The following is a 20,826-nucleotide window of genomic DNA, read 5'->3' as shown; positions in this document are numbered from 1 at the left end:
TACAACCAAGACATGTCCAAGTCGTACACTTACCACAAGTGTAGAATGCTCCCACATAGTGATCAGCCTTCACCTATGTGTTCCACATATATGACTTTAGATATAGCTTTCCAGGCGTATATCAGTCATCGACCATGTTTTAGCACACCGCCCGAACTCAGATGCCCAGCACGTGACTCAGTTAGATACGGAGGCTATGGAAGATAGTTGTTATTGATTCTAATTGTTTAGAACTCAATCCACTAATCATATAATGCCAATAAAGTAATCTTATTATCAAATTTAGTAATCATTATCTTCAAGTGGGCAATATTCCCAACAATCTCCCACTTTGACCAGAGAAGATAAGTTTCCTTCAGCCAATTTAATTCTTTGCCATCATTATAGACGGTTTAGACTTTGACCCAGGATTGAGATTCCCATCATATGGATTCCCATTTTATCTATACTCTATCATTTATGTCGATCTGACATATGTCCCATTATTCTAGTTCATGCATTTTTGCAAGTGATCTTTGACTTACCATTTAAGGTCAAGTCAAATTGTCCATAGTAAATAAATTTACTTTAGAACAAATTAACACTTCGCATACCTTTAGATTATACACCAGACTTTATATCTAAAGATAACAAGTCTCCCTATCAAGGTGTACATCCCTTTGGTGCCAAAACCGGTTGCACCATTGCATGGTTTGATCTCATCACCACTTACTATAGTGTGATTTATTGAACGTGTTTAAATAAGAATTTATTGACCTATTTCTATTACTTGGTTATTTATAGTTCATCCTTGTTTGTCGTGTTCATATTCAATATATACACAGGACTTTAAGGATCTACTATATTTAAATAACTAAGTATCTAACTATTTCCAGAAATTACAGTGTTTACAACACATGTAGTTATTCTCGGAAATACGGCATTGTCTAAGGTCTAATTATTAGTCCTTTTAAAGACAATGTCAATAGCCTCAACATTGAGCTCATACCTTATATCAATAAGTATGTTTGAGACATAACGGAATGAGCATGTCATTTCTAAATTTAATTTTAGAAACAGTTAGCTCAGTCAATTTACCTGTGTCATAATGAGGTCTAGAACTATAATAGTAATGACTTTATTCATGACACTTGTTTAGGAGCTACATTTATCGATCATTCTCAAAATATCGATTATAACAAATATCCATGTCCAATCAATGATTAGTTTGTTAAGTATTCAGGATCTACCTTTCATATTTCAAAAAGGTTTAGTAGTAAAACTACTTCGATCCATGTCTTTATGTTATTGGAACTCCATCCTCAAAGGACAGTTCATCTTCAATTTTGAAGATCCTTAATGAAGTGGTTCGTGGTATCAGAAAGAAGAGTATCATTAATGATAATGTCTCTCCTTAAGGGCTCAATCCCTTACCTTATAGCTTATTAAAGCTTAAACCATTTCATTAATCCTTTTATAGATCTCTATATTCCTTTAAGCTAATAGCTTAACAGGTAGATCTATTAAATATGGGCTAATAACTTTCAGACAAGTTAGTATGATCGAGAGTGATATCTCAAGATCATGTCTTTCCATTTAAGGAAAGTTTATTGTTGATGAGAGTGACAAGGATCCATTCTAGGATGCTCCCACTAGGTTATTGATTTTAACGACAAGATAATTCAAAATTATCCTTCCTTTCAATTCATTGATTTATGTGGCAAGGTAATCATTGATTACTCTTTCACTTTAATTATTGAATAATGGCATATACATTCCGGTTAAGGATGCCATCTTCAATGATGGGTTTAATCCTGTGAAGGATGTTGCTATTTATTGAACAACAAGTGGCTAGATTTCATTAAAGAAAGTTCCCACTCTTTTATTGAACAATAGTGACTAGAATCCAATTAAGGATGCTCCCACTCAATAATATTGGTTATTTAGTGGCTAGGTTCCATTTATGGATGCTCCTACTATGTCAATGAATAAGAGCAGCTAGGTTCCAGCTAAAGATGCTCCTACTCGATTATTGAATTTTAGACTGGCTAGGTTCCAATTAAGGATGCTCCCACTCAATCAATAAATCTAGAGTGACTAGGTTCCACTCAAGGATGCTCCCACTCAATCAATACGAATATTAGTGACTAGGTTCCAATTAAGGAAGCTCCCACTAATTTAATTCATCATCAACACTAACTTTTGGTTGTGTCTCCTTTATTACTTATTATTCGCACAAGTCATTGTCGAATAATGGTAATAATTATTTAGACGCTTTCAAAGCTCTAAATAGTTTTTAAACAATAAAACATATTCAACATAAGAATTTAATGAAGCAATAAAAGCTAATTAAATTCTAACAGAGATAATAACTTAGAAAATATTTATATTTATTTATTGTGCTTCTATATAGCATACGAACGGAAAAAAAAAGTGACCTTCATATTCTATACCTTTTTTCATAAGGACATAAGCATTCATGCATATTCAAATATCATAAAAGCTATCAAGGCATTCAATTATAGAAGGAAATATTTAAAGACACAACCATGTGTTCATAAATAATGTAATAAAACATAACGAAAGAAAGATTCATCCTATCTGGAATAACCATAAAGGCTACAGTCCAGAAAACCTCGGATTATTAAATGACACATCCCATGTTCAAAAATAAATCCAAAAATGAAAGTAATAAAACTAGCGGGAAATTAGATCTTCAAACGGAGCATGAGCTTCTCTACAATTCGGGCTTGAATCCGACATTGTTCAGCAAGCTCGTCTACACATGTGTGCTCCATCAGATCTGCTCTGCAACAAGAAAAGAAGTATGCTCATGAATAATTATCCTCAAAATATTTTTAGGATATCTTTAATCATGAATTTTAAGGTACCATACCAGCATTCTTCTTGTTTTTCTCAAGCTCAGCCAAGTACAAAAGACAATGCCTCTTCCAATGGCCTTCAGTGTTGCAGTGGTGACATTTACCAATGCTTTCTCGCTTCTTTTCTTTTCATTTTCCACTTCTCTTGAAATTCTTCCTTTCCTTCTTAGCGGGACCTTTCCCCTTTGAAGTATTCGGACGTGTCTTAGATGACTCAGCACCAGAAGTCAACTTCTTCTTGGTTTTAGGCGAAGAACTCTTGTCAGCATAGAGAGCTGACCCTTTGTTCTTCCCATGTCAAGTGATAGACTCGAAAGTCTGTAGTTCATTCAACAGCTGAGACAGTCCATACGTCAACTTGTTCATGATGTAGTTGGACGTAAACTGTATGAAGTCACTCGAAAGGGAATTCAGGATTATTCCCACCTGAGTAACCTCATCCATCTGTGCCCCATGGAGTTCAGCTTCGGTGAAGTAGTTAGTCATCTTCATGACATGATCCCTCACCGGAGTTCCCGCAGTCATCCTAGTGCTAGTGCACTTACGGGTGAGCTCAATGCGGGCTTGCTCGCTTTGCATCCCAAACATTTGTTGCAACGAGTCAAGGATCTCCACAGCGGTCTCCTTCCCTTCCATCTTAGTTCGCAACGCATCAGATATGCTTGCGAGCATGTAGGCCACCGTCTTGTTATTGGCAGTAGTCCACTTGTCATAGTCCTCCCTCAAGTTCTTAGAGGCACCATGAGCAGGAAGAGGAGGTCTGTCTTCAGTGAGGATAAAGCGAATGCTTTCACTCACAAGCACAATGTTGAGATTCGACTTCCACTTAGGGAAGTTATCTCCAGTCAGGACGTCTTTCGACAACAGGGCCATAATAGGGTTCGACATGATTACTAAAAACATAAAAAGCACATTTATTGGCAATATGAAAAGAAACAACCATCAATATAATTCAGGAAATAAAAACTATAATGCAAACATGCACGGGATAAAATACTAAACAAAAGAACCCGGTTTTTATATTCCAAGGTAATTCGACTAATAGCCACAGTCCGTTTCACTCTGGTGACGTAACGGAGTGCACCTAGTGAAAATGAGAACCATCTCAGATTAGTGAGCAATCATAGTACATGCACCTTCATAACTATGCTCACTAACTACCAATTTTATAGGAATCTTTGGCCACATGAGCAACCACCGGTTGGTTCATGCATGAGTCAACCCATCATTTCAGTGAAAGAAATCTAGCTCATACGCACTAGCGTAACTAGTACACGCAGAGATCAACCCTCCCACCTATCGTCAGAGACACAACCTTGGTATTGGAATCAAAAAAGCCCTTCCGAATGGAACTGACCACCATGTTTAGAAAACCGCCGGTCACGAGGGGATCTTTCATCCTCACGGTGTTGTGTCAATGTTGGAGACCTACGACTCAATATACTTTCAGTATTTTAATTTTCCTAGCATTAACTTTAATCTAGGTGATCCACTCAAGTTAACTAAGTCATATTAAAAACTCGAGTGTTTCTAAGCTACCCTTAAAAACAAATGTTTCGATATAGGTTAGTGATTAGGAATTCGTGACATCTAGTCTTGATTATCCTAAAAGTATTCCATCACGGAAAAGCTCCCAGTAGAGAAGGTGAGACACTAGGTCTTCTTAAGTACCTCTCAGCTTAGCCTCTTATCGGCTTGGTGACAAAGCTCTCCGATCCGTTCAACTCATTCATTAATTAACTATCCTAATCCAATTAGATAATATTAATGAATGAAAGCCCATGACAACTATTAACATACGATACATGATCTAAGTTATAGCATACAAGCATGGCATAGTAATTAAATAAACAAGCAAGAGCATGCAAGAATGGTTTGATTCAGATTGATCGTTTCCTATTTGATTCTATAAAGTAAAACAAGATGAGCCCAATTATATTGGCCCATGGATTCAATTGGGCCCATTCTTATGTCCCTTAGAAAAATAAATCAATATCAAATTATTTAATTTCTCTAATTTTTTATCGAAAAAATTAATTAAGTAAGGGCTCATTCTAATGTCTCATTTAAAATAAATCGATATCATAATCATTTATTTTGTAATGTTTTAAATAAAAATCATTAGAGCTCAGCCCATACAATTAATTAAATAAAACATTTAAAAACTTAATTTTTTTTCGGTAAATTTTTTTTTTAATGATTGGGCCCGTGGGCCCACTAGGGTTTCCGGGCTGAGGCCCGGACGAATCCTCTAATCTTGACCTAGGACAAGATTAGACTTGAGGCTGCACCGGACCGCCGCCGCCAAGAGGGCGCGGCCCGGCACTAAGAGGACGGCCGAGACTTGTCACAAAATTTTGTGACAAGTTTTCTTGTGACGTAGTCGTGGAGGCTTTCTTCGTCCGTCATGCTTCTTCGTTGTGTGTCCGTCTCTCGCCGATCGTCGTGATCAAGAACGTCGCACCATCGGATTACAACAATAATAATAATAATTACATAAAACCTATACCCTTTGAATTTCGGGTTTACAAAAAATCTAGAAAAGCGAGAATCAAATATTCTACGATCAAACCACGAATCACAATTCACATATCATATATTGAATTGCATGAAATTCACATCCACATATAATTTCATTCAAACCATATTTAAATTAATTACAAGAACGAATCGATTAATTAATCATAACATCTAGCTCTGATACCACTTGTCGGTGGATCGAGCGCGCATCGGACACGAACGATCGCTCCGATGCGCCTCTTTTGAGATGATTCCACCATATAACCATATTAATGCGGAAAAATAATTAATTACGCTGATCATAAGCTAATTAAATTATGGTTATAATTAACAAGATCTAGTTATGTTTAATTAATTTAATTCACGAGAGCATATAAGTCAAGCAACCGATATAAGAGTAAACGAGTACTTACATTGATTTTCGGTTCAGCTACAGAACGCTCCAATCCAATCGCGTAGTCCTTGCGTCGTCTTGATGAAGGACTCGAGGATGACACCTTAGTCTTCCGAAACGTAATCTCCGAGACGAATAAGAAAGATGAGTGGGCACAGTTTTTATCTTACTAGATCACGAAACTAGGTGTTTCGAGATCTCTCTCTTATTTTACTAAGAATGGAAACGAATTTCCGAGGGGAGGGAGAGGCAGATGCACGGCCAAGGGTGGCTAGTGATGCACGAAATTTCTCTCAAATTTCTTAAAATAATTGCTTATTTTTGCCTTCTCATGAACCCTTATTTATAGTAGTAAAAATGAAATATTCATGGAATCTTCCAGAATATTTTATTTTCTTTTATTGTGTTCACACTAGTGGATTAAATCTAGGTCATTGGATCTCAACAAGTGAATCCTACTTTTTCTCTCATCCATCAGATCAATATCTATGGGATATTATTCTTTTATTTAAATAGAGAATAATTTATTTAGTGAGATAATAAAGGAGAATATATTATTCTCCTAAATATTCTCCTAAATACTTTCCTTTAAATAAGGAGAAAATATAGGACAATATCTTATATTTTTCTCTCTCCTTTATTTAAACAACTAAAGAGAAAATATTGGTAAATACCAATTATGTATTTTCGAATTTGATGGCACACGGCCAAGGAGATTTGCGCAAACCCTAGTGCCAAATAACCAAATTCGAATTTTCCATGTGTGCAAGGCCCAATTGCTTAAAACTCAATTAATCATTTATTTACTTGGTCCAACAATAAACAAATAATTAATAATTGTTTATTTACTTGATCAAATAATAAATAAACAATTCTACCATAAATATTTATTTAATTCTGCGAATACCCGTTTTCCAGAATTAATGCTGTCAATCACAATTACAGCAAGTGAGATTAATAATGATAAACATTATTATACGAAAGTTCTTATCCGCCTTTATCATAGCCGAATCGGGGACTATGGACCTAGTAATAGGAGCTTAACAAATCCGATGAAAAAGACGAAATAGTCATTTCTCTTTTGTCCATCGATTCGTCTAATCTTGGTCAAATACTCCACCTTGTAAGCCAAGACTGAACTCTCCTTTATACTAGAATTATATTTACTCATCGTGACGAGTGTCCACTGATATAGTCAGTTCGTGATCAAGATCCTCCATGGTTCAACCCGTGTCAAGAGAAGTCAATTTTTCCGTTATACTTCTCTTGATACATATCAGCCCTAAGCATTGTTGCTTCCCCAGCGAAAGATTCTTTCGAACGTTACTTACTTCGAAAGTGCTAGCAATCTATCGGTTCTGGAATCAACCCTTAGGTGAGTGAACATTAACCTTCTTTCAGGAAGGCTGGATTCCGTATCTGTAAATCACTTCCCACTCGAATCATGCTCTGAGAAAACTCCCAAGACATAAGCTGTGATTAGCATGAATAGCCTTTTAGCGAATGAGTCAAAGAGCTCAGTAACATAACCCAGTGTCCATGATCACTTCAGGATTTAGATCAAGTCTCACTGTGACCATCATAGTGACCTCGGTTAGTGTGTCGTAACGGTCCTTAAACGACACATCTACAACCAAGACCTGTCCAAGTCGTACACTTACCACAAGTGTAGAATGCTCCCACATAGTGATCAGCCTTCACCTATGTGTTCCACATATATGACTTTAGATATAGCTTTCCAGGCGTATATCAGTCATCGACCATGTTTTAGCACACCGCCCGAACTCAGATGCCCAGCACGTGACTCAGTTAGATACGGAGGCTATGGAAGATAGTTGTTATTGATTCTAATTGTTTAGAACTCAACCCACTAATCATATAATGCTAATAAAGTAATCTTATTATCGAATTTAGTAATCATTATCTTCAAGTGGGCAATATTCCCAACAGATAGAGACAGCGAAACGGAGAGACGAAGAGAGAGAGAGAGAGAGAGAGAGAGAGAGAGAGAGAGAGAAGATGAAGTGAGGTCGGGTTTTTTTGGCCGACGAACTGGAGAGAGAGAGATTTTGGATTTGGATTTGGACGAAGAAGAAGAAAAGAAATGATTATGGACGGTTTCAAATTTTAATTCCAAATAAAAAATAATTGTTAGAGGTAATAAAATTTTAAAAAAAAAAAATTAATTTTCTTAATAATTATCTATTAAAAAAGAAACTAAATAGGAAGGATATAAATGTTATAGCTTAGTTCATGTAATCATATTTTAGGATTAAATTGGACTTATTTGATTTTGGTCTAAAATCATTGTATGAGTCATAGAATATGAATAATCCCTTAATTTTTTTTGCTATGGGCTTTGTTGTTGCTACAAGGTGTGCTTTACACCATGTCCACTCCTTCTTTCTTAGTAGGGAAAATTACATAACTAGCTTAAAATATGCGTCATTTTTCATATCTTATTAATGTTTTCAAAATATTTCGACAGTAACCGTTTTCATTTTCTCTGGACAAAAATACCCTTGTGTTTAAATTTGATTAACAGTTTTTAAAATTTGGTTAACAATTATTGAAATTTAGTCAATAGCTATTGAAATCTGATTAACAGTTTTGAAATATGGTTAACAGTGATTGAAATCTGGTCAACAGTTATTAAAATTTGGTTAATACTTACTAAGGATAAAATTGACACTTTAAAAATGAAACGGTTATTTGTGAAAAATAAATAACGGGTATTAAAAGCTATTTCGAGTTTTAGTATGTTGCTAATAGAATAGGACCCGAACAAACAACAAGCATTGTTGTTTATTTGTGACAACATAAAAGGTAACGCAATGACCTTTTACTATGTAATTTGTATCATAACCATGTATTAAATAGTTTACTGAAAAGCCGTCTTCAATATTTTTCCCTTCAAAAAACCTATCTTTAGAAAACTATTATTATTTTATAAGATATCAAAGTAGGTAAGTGCAAATAACCACTTACTTAATGATTGGAAATTGGGATATATTTGTCTGAAAAAGTGGCTTTAGTTTCTACTCAATACAAAGTGGAAATCATTGGTCTTTTTTTTGTTGTTGCTTATATATGAAAGTGGGTTCAACAATAAATATATATATATATATATATATATATATATATATGAGTGGGAAATCATTAGCCATAAACTAACAATCTAAGCCCCACTTTTTGGGAAAAATTACACGGAAACTCTATTAAAAAAAGATTACTATAAGAAAAAGTGAGAATCTAGTCGCATAGAATTTTGACAGATTTGTAATTCTTGAAAATAATAAATTGCTTTAAGGGTGTTCTTTGACAACATGAAAAAATCAAACGCTCCGCCCTCTCTATCAGATAGAAGGGCATGTTAATTTTTTTTTTAACTGGTTAGATTTATATTATGTCCATCTTACTACATAATATAATAAAATAGAGTAAAAATAGAGTTGGATTTGCTACAATCCAACTTCATTATGAAGTGAATGAATAGAGAAACTTCAAATTTCATTAAGAAATAAGTTCAATAGACTCACACTAAATACTTTATTCCTAGAGGTTTTTTTGCTTCATTCGAAAACCATACGGGATATTAGTTCCCACCTACGATAATCAGGTATTCTCTTTGTCGTGCCGTTGCCACCCTCTAGAGCTCCTCTATTTTCGTTGGAGATTCACCGTCGCCGGATTTTCTCCCTTGATGGAGATTCACCGTCGCCGGATTTTCCCCCTTGACGGAGATTCAATCTCTTCTTCTTCTTCTTCTTCAACATCTGTCTGCATACGTAGTCAACGCTTTCCAAAGCTGCAATTGAAAGGTTGAAGATGAACATGAGACTTCATTCGGCGTTGTAGACGCCACAATCATTGTGGGAGATTTCTGCAGTTGTGACGAAAGCCTTGAATTCTTAGATATTGGCAATAGATAGATTTGTACAATTCAACACCAAATACTCACACTTTCCAAAGCTAGGGGTCACAAAAATTCATGTCCGAGAGATCTGTCTGGTTGTGAGCCAAAATCGTTTGAATCACATATCTAGGAAGTGGATCAAGATTCCAGCGATTCAAAGTTGAGAACCCTAGTTATCGGATGTGTTATGGACATCGCCACCAAGGGTTCTCCGGTCATCTACAAGTCAAGAGGCGCGACTTCCTCCAGTTTTCCCTTCCCGGCAATCTCAGCTCGTTTTTATTCCTATACCTGCATCTTCTTCACGCATTGCTTCACTGATCCTAGTTCTTTCTCCTTCATTAGTTGTTGAATCTTGACTTGATCACCTAGGTACGTACTTGCTCCATCGGCGGATGAAAGTAGTCAAGTGAGTTGATCTTCATTTCATTCAAGTTAAGAATGAATGGTGACTATCCTCCCATCGGAATCAATCTAGTGCTTATTTGATCATTGATTTATATGCGATATGCAACTTCTCATAATTTGAGTACATGTACAAAGTGAAGAAGTACTCTACCGATGAGATTCACGCTGCTGGATCACGATCGTTGAAGATTAGAATATGATTCCATATCCTCAAGCTCGCCATTGTTATATAACAAAAATTCCAAAATTTCATCCAATGGTATTATAGGGCAACAAGTTGTTGTTGCTCGGTAATTTTAAAAGTTTGAAAGGAGTTCCAATAAAAATTCATAGAGATTCATATTGGTATAAGTAAAGATAGGAGTATTTTTTTTTCAAAAATAAACTCTAACTAACCAAGAAAATATTTAAGTAGAAGGTTTCTTCCCTTGATTGATAATATTTTGTTGGTCAAGACCAGACATTGGAATCTCTATACCTTGGAGGATGCAAAGGCGCTAAAGATTTATGACCAATGACGGAAGTGCAAGTGCTCGCCTCCTAGATGACAGACACCATCGACTTCCGAGTCAAACATTGGAGGAGCTCAACTTCTCAATCTTGTCGTCTCATCCTCAACTATGTATTACCTTTAAAAAAATTATAATGCCAATCAATAAATAGCTCGATAAATAATGTAGACAACACACTCACACTTAACCTTGAGCTTGTGGAAGGAAATGCATTTTCATTTTCACGAGACACATAATTTTGGGTTTGACTGGAATGAATTATTATTTCCAGTGTTGACCGGAATTCCGCTCGGTATGGAAAGGAAATTTTCGTTTCGAGTAAGTCGACATGAGTTTCCTTCCGATCATAATACATTTATTTTCGGCATATTTTAGACCCGTTGGATTTGCAACTGTCACAAATCTAACGATTTATATGTTTATATATATATATATATATATATATATATATATATATATATATATTTAAACATAAAAAAAACCTTAATTGTACGTGTGGAAGAAACCATTTTCGTTGGTTGCTGTCAACATTCGTTCATCCAGTGGAAGGAAATCCTGCCACTCACGCTTCTCCATGGAAGGAATCCTTCCACTCGAATTTCAAAGTCGGAAGGATAGAATTTTCATCCCTCTTCCGTACCATAAATCCAAGATTACTCGCGTTATGCAACAACGTGGATATAGTCTCCAATAGTGAATAATCAATCACAATAATTTATAATAAATAAACAATGCAAATCCATCGTCGTTATACAATATACATTAAACTTTTGACAGAAAATATATATAAATATATATCAACTTCCATTTTATAATTTAAAAAAATTTAAAAATAAACCACCAAACAAACAAACAACATGCATATACAATGTTTCTTCTCTTTTATGTATTTTTGAATTTTTTTTTTAAATTTAGTTTTGGTACTAATATTGTTTCTTCTCTCCTTGTCTATCCATTCCCATCTCTCTACTATATGCAACAAACAAACACACACTATGCAACAAAATACAAACAACATGCATACTATGTCCAAAAAAAAAAAAAAACCATGCATAGCCTCAAATAATAATGAATAATAAACACCAACAATAACATGTATATAAACAAAACAAAATCAATAATGAATAAAAAATAGTTAAGAGCACACATCAATGCCCAATATTTAATAATTAATAACCTTCCATTTTATATTCCTTATTTTAATTTTTTTAACTAAAATAAATAAATAAAACCAAACATAGAAAACGCCACAAACAACATGCATACTCTGTAATAAAAAAAAAAAAAATAATAAAAAATAAAAAAGTGCATAGTCTCCGATAATGAATAACAATAATAATATGTATATAATAAACAAAACAAAATCAATAATGAATAAAAAAAAATTAAGAACAAGCATCAATGCCTAATGTTTAATAATTAATAACCTTCCGTTTTATATTAAAAAAAAAAAAAAAAAAAAAAAAAAAAAAAAAAAACAGAAAAACCGCAACAAAGGAATTGCACTTCAATTCAAAGAAAGGGAATCTAATAATAATAAATAAAAAAAATTCAAAGAAAAAGAGTATTATTTTATATCTCCTCTCCTTATCCCCATCTTCCTCTCTCCATCTCTCAAACAAAACAAAAACAAAAACAAAGCCTCTCTCTCCATGGACGGAAGTAACGGCGGAGGAAACGGCGGAGCTCCGGTGGGAGCGGCGGCGTTCCAGCAGCTCCTTCAGCAGCAGCAACAGCAGCTCCAGATGTTCTGGTCGTACCAGCGACAAGAGATCGAGTCGGTGAACGACTTCAAGAACCACCAGCTTCCATTGGCGAGAATCAAGAAGATCATGAAAGCCGACGAGGACGTTCGGATGATCTCCGCCGAGGCTCCGATCCTCTTCGCCAAGGCCTGCGAGCTCTTCATCCTCGAGCTCACCATCCGATCCTGGCTCCACGCCGAGGAGAACAAGCGCCGGACTCTCCAGAAGAACGACATCGCCGCCGCGATCACGCGCACCGATATCTTCGACTTCCTCGTCGACATCGTCCCCAGGGACGATCCCAAGGACGACGCCGTTTCCGGCGGAGGAATCGGCTCCGGAATCGTCGGGGCGGCGAGCGGAGTTCCGTACTTTTATCCGCCGATGGGGCAGCCGACGGCGGGCGGGATGATCATCGGACGGCCGGCGGATCCGTCGGCGTACGGACAGCCGCCGTCGCAGGCGTGGCAGTCTGTTTGGCAGGCCGCGGCGGAGGACAGTGGGCCCTACGGCGGCGGCGGAGGAGGTCAGGGGGGTCTCGATGGGTAGTGGAGAGTCTCAAAGGTAAGATGGGAATGATAATTTTGATTTAGGGTTTGATTTTGGGGGTTTTTAAGGGATGCTTTTGAATTTGGGGATGAACATTGATTCTTTGTTTCAAATTTTGAATTTTTTTTTGTTTTTTTCGAATGGAATGGGTGATGAATTTGATCAAGTGTTGGAATTGATTTTTTTTTTTTTGGGAAGAATTTATAGCCAGCCAAAAAGAAAAAAAAAAAAAAAAAAAAACTTGAAAGACAGAGATTTAGTATGAACATTATTGTTTTGGTGTCTTATTTGAGAGCGGAACCAATCGGAGAACAGAAATTGATGGTTTTCATTTTTGGGGATGATTTTTTTGTGTTTTTCTCTTGCCAATTGTTTAGGGATCAAAGTTGTGTCCTTTTTTTCCCTGTTATCGTATTGATTCTAAGCTCATGTGTTGAATACAAAGCATTGTTTTGTGTAAAAAAAAAAAAAAAAAAAAAAAAAAAAAAAAAAAAAAACACAGATGGTATTTAGGAACAATGTGGCAACTTGTGATGAAGAAATGGCTGCCTTTTTTTTGCCTATGTTTTGTATGTTATCTTTGTTTCTGACTGATTTTTTTTTCCCACTTTTAATGCCAACCGTTGAAAGAAAAACTTTTGGTTGCTGTTTTATTGTGTGATTAGGTTGGAACGCAAAGTTTTTGGTTTTATTATTTAGGCATTTGATCTTTTCCAGAACACAGGCATAAACTATAACACTAAAGAGATGAACTTATTATCTTCTGTAATCCATTTTTTTTTATTGCTACAATTTACAAGTTTTTGTTTTTATTTTACTGGGAATGATCGGAAAGATTTTGTTTTGCAGCCGAGAAGCTAATTTGCCGACAGAAATGCTGCACGGTTTGAAAGGAAAACATATCGACTATCGAGCTGTGCAGAAACATGTTCATCCGAATATTTTATTGATATTCTCTCAATTGTAATTTACTATTCTTCTTCTTCTTCTTCTTGTTTCTGGATCGGACTACTTAATTAATACCCACTCTGATCTGTTGAGTGTCTGATGTGCAGAGTCTTTTGGCGTCTTAATGTTATCGCTAATTGAGATGATATTTCAGGTCATCAATTCTTAAAGACAGCTTCTTTTTTTTTTTTTCATTGAGGACAAGGGTCTCTCTTATTCTCTTCCGTAACATTGGATATATCATAATTTACACATTAACCAACCAAAACTACACTAATTGCCGTTGTTTAGCATAACAAGTACACAAAATTACACAGACGACAACTTTTATTTTGATAAGTTAATTCGGCTCGATAAACATTCAAACTATTGATTTATTAATTGTTAATGCCGTTTTCTAGAACATTCAAGGTACATGTGGCAATGCAAGAAGCGGACTCGAGATTCCAAATGCTTTGTTGAAGTCATTGGCACTGTTTTTTTCGGCGGTCTTACGACGATTGTGATTAATTGGGTTGGACCCGAAAGGTCACGATTGATCGAGGGTAATAGTGAACAAGAATGATGGTTGTTTTTCGGCATTTGCGAGAGATCCGTGGCGAATTGGGGTCAATTCCGAATATCCACAATCTTCAAACTTCAAAGAGCCTAATATTTCTCAATAGTCTTAGTATTGGAATAATCTCAAATTGTAAATAGGTAGACATCTTCCTTTCATCTAATAAACTTTCGTTGGAGTCTAATTTTGAAGCTTCAATTGCTGGAGTATGTTCTTTAGGGGTTTTCCACACGAGTTCTGTCAAGGAAAGCATAAATAAGAAATGATAAGGGCATTTTAGAAATATGGCCAAAAGCTAACTTTCTTTTTTGGTTTTAACTCATGTTTGTCGAACTTTAGGAATATAGCCAAACGGATTGACAAGCAAAAAACAAAGTCTGATTTGCCATTATCTATTAACAAATTCGTCACTTTCTATCTCCTATTTTTTTCACACTTTTTTTTCATAAAAACTTTAAAAAACCATATCTATCTCATATGAACTCGAAATTGAATGATTCCAAATCATACGGATTCGTGACGCCGAGATCTTCAAAAATAGATCTATTGTGTTTGATGAAAAATCATGTTCAATGTCATAGATGTAGAAAAATCACGTTACTACCTTAGACATGGAAATAACTGAAAATTTTCGAAAATCATCTGAAAATAAATGAAAATGTAAACATGATGCATTAAACATGATTTTTCATCAAACACAATGAGTCTATTTTTTAAGATCTTGGCGCCACGAATCTGTAGGATTTGGAATCACTCAATTTCGAGTTCGTATGAGATAGATATGGATTTTTGAAGCCTTGATGCAAAAAAAAAAAATGTTTGAAAAAAAGTAGGAGAGAAAGTGACGAATTAAAAAACAAGAGAGAGAAAGTGATGAATCTAGAAAAAAAAACGTTATATTTATTTAAGGACAAATATGAAATTTTAACCCATTACTCTAGTGCCACATAATATAATTGGCTATTTTTCTAAAACTCTTCAAACGTTGGCTAAATCTCAAACATTGAGTTTAAGATTGCTTAGTTAATTACAAAATTCAAATAATAATTATAGAATTTTGAGAATTAGCTACTATATATGATTTTCTATATTGTAAAACATGTAAGTTTGTCATTTTTTTTATATCTGTTAGCACCCAGCCGGACAAGGCCATAATATCTTATATTTGTAGACTTTTTTTGTTTTTATCGCAAGAATATCGTATTTAAACTTTTTACTATGAAAATAATGTTTATTGTTAAGTTGTAACAAGCATTTTACCCCGCACGTTGCAGTTGGAATAAAATTACATAAATTTGTAATTTTTTTTTAAGAAGTTTATTGAAAACAGTAATGGACTATACTCTAAAACACACTTGTTTACTTTTAAAAAAATATATGTAATGATAAATAATAAAATTTTAAGCTAGAAATTATGACATTTATTTATATTCATATAAGATGATTATATACAATAAAAGATAATAAATTTATAAGCTATAAATTATGACATTGTATTTATATTCATAATAAATGATTTTATATATAAGATCGTTAGCTCAGTAGTCTAATAGCACATTCTGCTTTTGAAAAATAGCAAAAGTTTCATTTTATTAAGAAAATAGTCTACCGGACCGAAGTAAATTTAATTAATTGTTTTAGTTGCAACAAATTCTACTGAAAATCAACAAAACTAAAATTTATCAACGTATAAATAAGGCTAAAAATTGATAAAACACAATTTGTAAAAATTAATGTACGAAGAAACTCAATTTGGAATATATATATAAAAAATGTAATCGGTCACCATTAGTTTATGGTCATATTTATGTACATATGGATTATATGTATATATACTAATTTTATAGAAAATAAAAAGGTTAAAGTGTTATATAAAAAGAAAACTTTAAGTTGATATAGGAATAAAGAAACTCTGTTTATATAACAAAATATATAAAGGGTACTTTTGGTGTGTATATAGATGATATTAAAAGATATGTATGTAAGATTGTATGCGTGTTTATATGTATAAAAGAAATATGTATGCATATATAAAAGTCAGATAGGGTAAACAAAGAGTAAACAATTAAATAAAATAAAGGCTACAGTATTTTAGAGGTTTGTTTTAGTTATAATATAGGATAATGTTTTAGTTGATTTAATTTTATGTACCGTTTATAATTTCATTTATCATAAAAATAATCGTTTTGCTGTGTGAAAAAATGTTATTTTTGAAAGTATTTTAAATAGCCATCTAAAACTGTTATTTCCGTAATTTTCCATATTTCTACGCTGGTCCGGCCCAAACAATTCTATCTGATCTTGGTGAAAGAAAAAGGGCCGAAAAGAAAAAGACAATTTAGAAGTCCAAAATTGTCCAATCAGAAAACAAGAAACACGTCATTGACTATCCATCGTGTAAACGCCTCTCAACTCTCCGACTCTCTCTATTTATCTCTCTCTCTCTCCCTATTTCCCTCCGACAATTCTCCGATCCATTTCGAAAGACGAAGCACAACAACAATGGAAGCCATTGACTCCGTCATCGATCCCCTCAGAGACTTCGCCAAGGACAGCGTTCGTCTCGTCAAGAGATGCCACAAACCCGATCGCAAAGGTTTGTTTTTAGATCTGCGCTAATTCGATTCGATTTGTTGATTTCGTTTGATCTCATTTACTTTTGTTGTTGATTCATACGTCTCCGTGGTTGATTTGATTTGATTTAATTTTGATTCAGAGTTCTCCAAGGTCGCTCTCCGTACAGCAATTGGGTTCGTGGTGATGGGATTTGTGGGTTTCTTCGTGAAGCTGATCTTTATCCCGATCAACAACATCATCGTTGGATCCGGTTAGGTGAGATTTTCTTCCGATCTCGATTCGTTGAATAGTTAATCCCTTGATCCGATCGGTGTATCTGTTATATTATGCGAATTCATTTCGTACGAATCTAATTGAATTGATTGTCTAGGGTTTTTGAATGTTTAGCCAAATAGATGATAGCGTTTGTGATCTGTATCACATATAAATCGGTGTTGACTAGACAAAAAAGTTCCCAAGTAATTTCTCGTTTGCATGTCGATTTATATCTATGCATTTCAAGGTTGAATTTCGTAGCATACATAGCTGGGTTTAGATAGACCAAATTGTCACAAATGATTTCTCGTATGCATGTTGATAATATGACATGCTTTGTAGATTAAATTGGTGGTGTTATTTGTACCTGTGCCTTTACAAATCCAAACCAGTTACTTAGTTTTTTTTTTTTTTTACTCAGGCTTTTGTTCTATGTTCCTATTTCAGGTCTTCTTGAGGATAAAGCTATTAGAAGGAGGATTCCATAGACGTAGCTTGTATTCACAAAAGAGCTTTGTTTTTTATGAACATCAATTTTTGTTTTTAAACGTGTTCAATTGACAGAAACAAGATCATATAATTTGACTTTACCGTTTCGTTGAATGCCACTCTGTTCCTTTCAATTGTTATTAATTTTTTTTTATCCTTTAGTTTTCTTATCCGTGTTTGTTTGTTATCTAAATAATTTTCATGTTAATATGGTGACCTCTAAATAATGTGCATGATAATGCTATATGATGGGCAATCAACCAAAAACTGCATATTTGAAAACTTTTTTTTTTTTTTTTTTTTTCTGAATGCCACTAAATGGCTAAATATTAAACAATTAAAAAAAATTAAGAAAAATAAGTAAATCCATTGGTGTCATAAAACGTTACATGAATAACAGGAGTTATGGGAATTGAATTTGAAATCCTGAGTGCGAGGTTTAAAATTTAAATTATACCGAGATAATATGAATATGCATTGTTCACCTATCAAGCTAATAGAGCCACGAGAAAGAAATTTAAAGTTCGAGCCTTTGTTTGTAAGCAGGATCTTCAGCTGAACAAAAAGCATGGCATGCCTATAATTTGTATTGAAACTGGTTTTACACAGATGAATCAAACAATGGTGTTTCCATAAAGCTGCGCATAAACTGGTCTCGTTCGATAAATGACGATCGAGGTTACTGCTGATGCGATGACACACAGCCCCGAGAGGATTCCACAAGTGAGAGCATAGCAAACGGAACCCGAGCAAGTGAGAGAATCTGAATTGGCCATGGAAACCGTGTTCTGTTTCTCGGCATAGTAATCGTATATTCTGCTCGCAATTACTCCGGAGAAGATGAGCGAGCCCACGGGGTTGGCCAAATTGAGGAAGTTGTAGAGAGCGCCAAAGCTCTTCAACCCAAAGAGCTCGGAAGCCGAAGCAGGCAAAACCGCCCAGTGAGCCCCGTAGCCAAGGCCTATCAGAACGCTCAAAACGTAAATCTCGCCTAGCCACGCCATCGCGTAGTAGAAAAATCCGAATGCCATTATCATCTGAAATATCGCGATCGCTATTGGCCTCGGGTACGCATAGTCTCTGATTAAAAGAAGAGGAGAAAACCTTAAAAATGATGATAAAAAAAAAAAAAAAAAAAATCACTTGTTTGAGCTAGTTGAGTTATGATTTCATGTTAAGATTTAGAGATTATGAACTTGGTAAACGCATAAGATGCAAACTGAGCTATACGAATTCTGATACCATGTTAGGATTTACGAGATCTCATCTTAGAATCAATTACCAAAAAAGTAAAATATGTTTCACTTTCACCTTGTTATGATCTCGGAAAAGTAGCCTCCCGCGCGATGCGGCCGAGGAAATTCCAAATGCTGATCATGGAGATGAAAATGGTGGTATCATCGTACCCGAGCGACTCAGTCATTTGTCCCAAGTTGTCGATAACAGTCACACCCGACCCAGAGGCCCAGACGAGCGAGGCGAACATGAGCCAAAAGTCAGCCTTGGCCAACGCTTGCCTCAACGTGAAATCTTCCCCTCTCCGTGGGCCCCGCCTCCTGACCCTGACCGCCCCATCCGCCACCGCTTTGACAAGCCTCGCCTGAAGTTGAGCCACTCGTCTTTTCCTCTCTAGACGCGACAGAGCCTCGAGCTCTTACCTCGGCTTCTCGTCCTCAACCTCGCTCGTGATGCTGACATCATCATCATCTTCTTCCCGATTCTCTGACCTTGACATGAGTCTCTCTCCTCCTTCTTCATCTTCTTCTTTCGACGAAGACGAAGAAGTCAAAGGGATCACTATCGGAAGAAAGACGAGGGCGAGCAAGACTGCCGCGAAAACCGTAATTAGGGTTTGGCTCAGGCTATACAAGTCCTCTATCACAAGCACTCCGAGCAAATAGATTGCGAGGAAGAGGCAAGCTGCGTAGACGAAGGTGAACCTTGGGGAATCAGATGACTTGGCTTGTCTGTGTGTTTAAAGATGAGAGACCAAGGTTTACCTCGAATTTTTAGGATTAAAATGGCTAAAATGCTATTAAAATTATCTTACTAGCCGTTGTTTTTTTTTTTTAATTGATAGCATGAATACCTGTGGGCCTCGGTGATTGGCCGGACCACGAGCAGGAGAGCCGCCACAATGACTGAGGGACCGACCGCGATCATGAACACGATCGAGGACTGGCTTGTCGCGTTGAATATCAGGTAGACCTGGGTCAAGATCGCGCCGCTCAGCCCGGCAAACCCTTTTAGAATCCCCACGATTGGACCGCGGTTCTTCGGGAAGTTTCGGACGCATGAAACAAGCGACGCCGTGTTGAAGTACGTCTCTCCGCTCGTCCCGATGAAAATGCAGAGACAGAGCTGAGAAGAAAAAGAGGTAACTTGTGACCCAAGAAAAGAGAAAAGGAAAATAGATAGCGGTGTTAGGGGTTGAAAAGTAGTCGACTGACCACCCAGAGAGGCATATTGGATTTGGGGAGTCTGTTTGTGATGATGAGCCAGAGAGCTCCGTAGCCGAGGAAATTCTGGAAGATTCCGATGAGAAGAAGAGCCCAAGTCGGGACGAGCTCAGAGAGAGCTCCGGCGAGAAAGCCGATGCTGTCTCCGAGGTCTTTGGCGACGCCGATCATTGCGAGCTGTCTCTGGTTGTATCCCATGGCGGTTTTGATCACTGGAGATATGATTCCGAAGAGGTATCCGATACCGGCACCGCCACAAATACAAGCCATCTGTTCCTACTCAAAGCCACAAAACCTTCACGAAACTGCGTCGTTATGATCCAACGTCTCTTAGATCTGGTATTAATTTATGGGGTTGCTTCGTCTGTGATATATATCCCATACAACTTTCCAGGAGCTTTTGGAGACTTTTGCTTTTGATAGTCAGAGAATGATTATATTGGTGAGTTTGTTTTTATATTAGTCTCTATCACCATGTTGTGTCCCTGTGGTAGATTAGTTTCTGCTAAAAACTCAAGCATTGTATATATATATGTATATATATATATATATATATATATATATATATATATATATATTACAATAAGTTTATCAATGAAATTGTGTGTGCTCGAAAGCCTGACTGCATGTGCTT

General features: G+C 35.8%; 2 protein-coding genes and 1 pseudogene across 3 annotated transcripts; 2 read left to right on the top strand and 1 right to left on the bottom strand.

Moving 5' to 3' along the window:
* The first annotated feature begins 12,168 nt into the window (after nt 1-12,168).
* Nucleotides 12,169-14,042, top strand: NF-YC1 (nuclear factor Y, subunit C1). The gene is made up of 2 exons (XM_089628373.1): nt 12,169-12,920; nt 13,755-14,042. Exon 1 carries the CDS (start codon nt 12,264-12,266, stop codon nt 12,903-12,905), a length of 642 nt encoding a protein of 213 aa, XP_089484499.1. The 5' UTR covers nt 12,169-12,263; the 3' UTR covers nt 12,906-12,920; nt 13,755-14,042.
* A 2,735-nt stretch (nt 14,043-16,777) lies between these two features.
* Nucleotides 16,778-17,894, top strand: LOC149383253 (protein transport protein Sec61 subunit gamma). 2 transcript variants are annotated; one of them, XM_089628375.1, is made up of 3 exons: nt 16,778-17,008; nt 17,129-17,244; nt 17,666-17,894. In XM_089628375.1, the coding sequence occupies exons 1-2, from the start codon at nt 16,915-16,917 to the stop codon at nt 17,242-17,244; spliced, it is 210 nt and encodes a 69-aa protein (XP_089484501.1). In that variant the 5' UTR covers nt 16,778-16,914; the 3' UTR covers nt 17,666-17,894. The 2 variants fall into 2 exon arrangements, with proteins under 2 accessions (XP_089484501.1, XP_089484500.1); XM_089628374.1 differs by having other exon boundaries at nt 16,784-17,008; nt 17,692-17,894.
* Nucleotides 17,895-18,001: 107 nt separating this feature from the next.
* LOC149383252 (protein NUCLEAR FUSION DEFECTIVE 4-like) lies at nt 18,002-20,462 on the bottom strand (annotated as a pseudogene).
* Nucleotides 20,463-20,826: the final 364 nt, after the last annotated feature.

This window comes from Urtica dioica, chromosome 10, assembly GCF_054948205.1.
Source record: "Urtica dioica subsp. dioica isolate 48M chromosome 10, U.dioica_male_clone48M_v1_H2, whole genome shotgun sequence".
NCBI classification, from domain to species: domain Eukaryota; kingdom Viridiplantae; phylum Streptophyta; class Magnoliopsida; order Rosales; family Urticaceae; genus Urtica; species Urtica dioica.
Note: the sequence above shows the minus strand (reverse complement) of the source record. Positions and strands in the feature narration are given on the sequence as shown.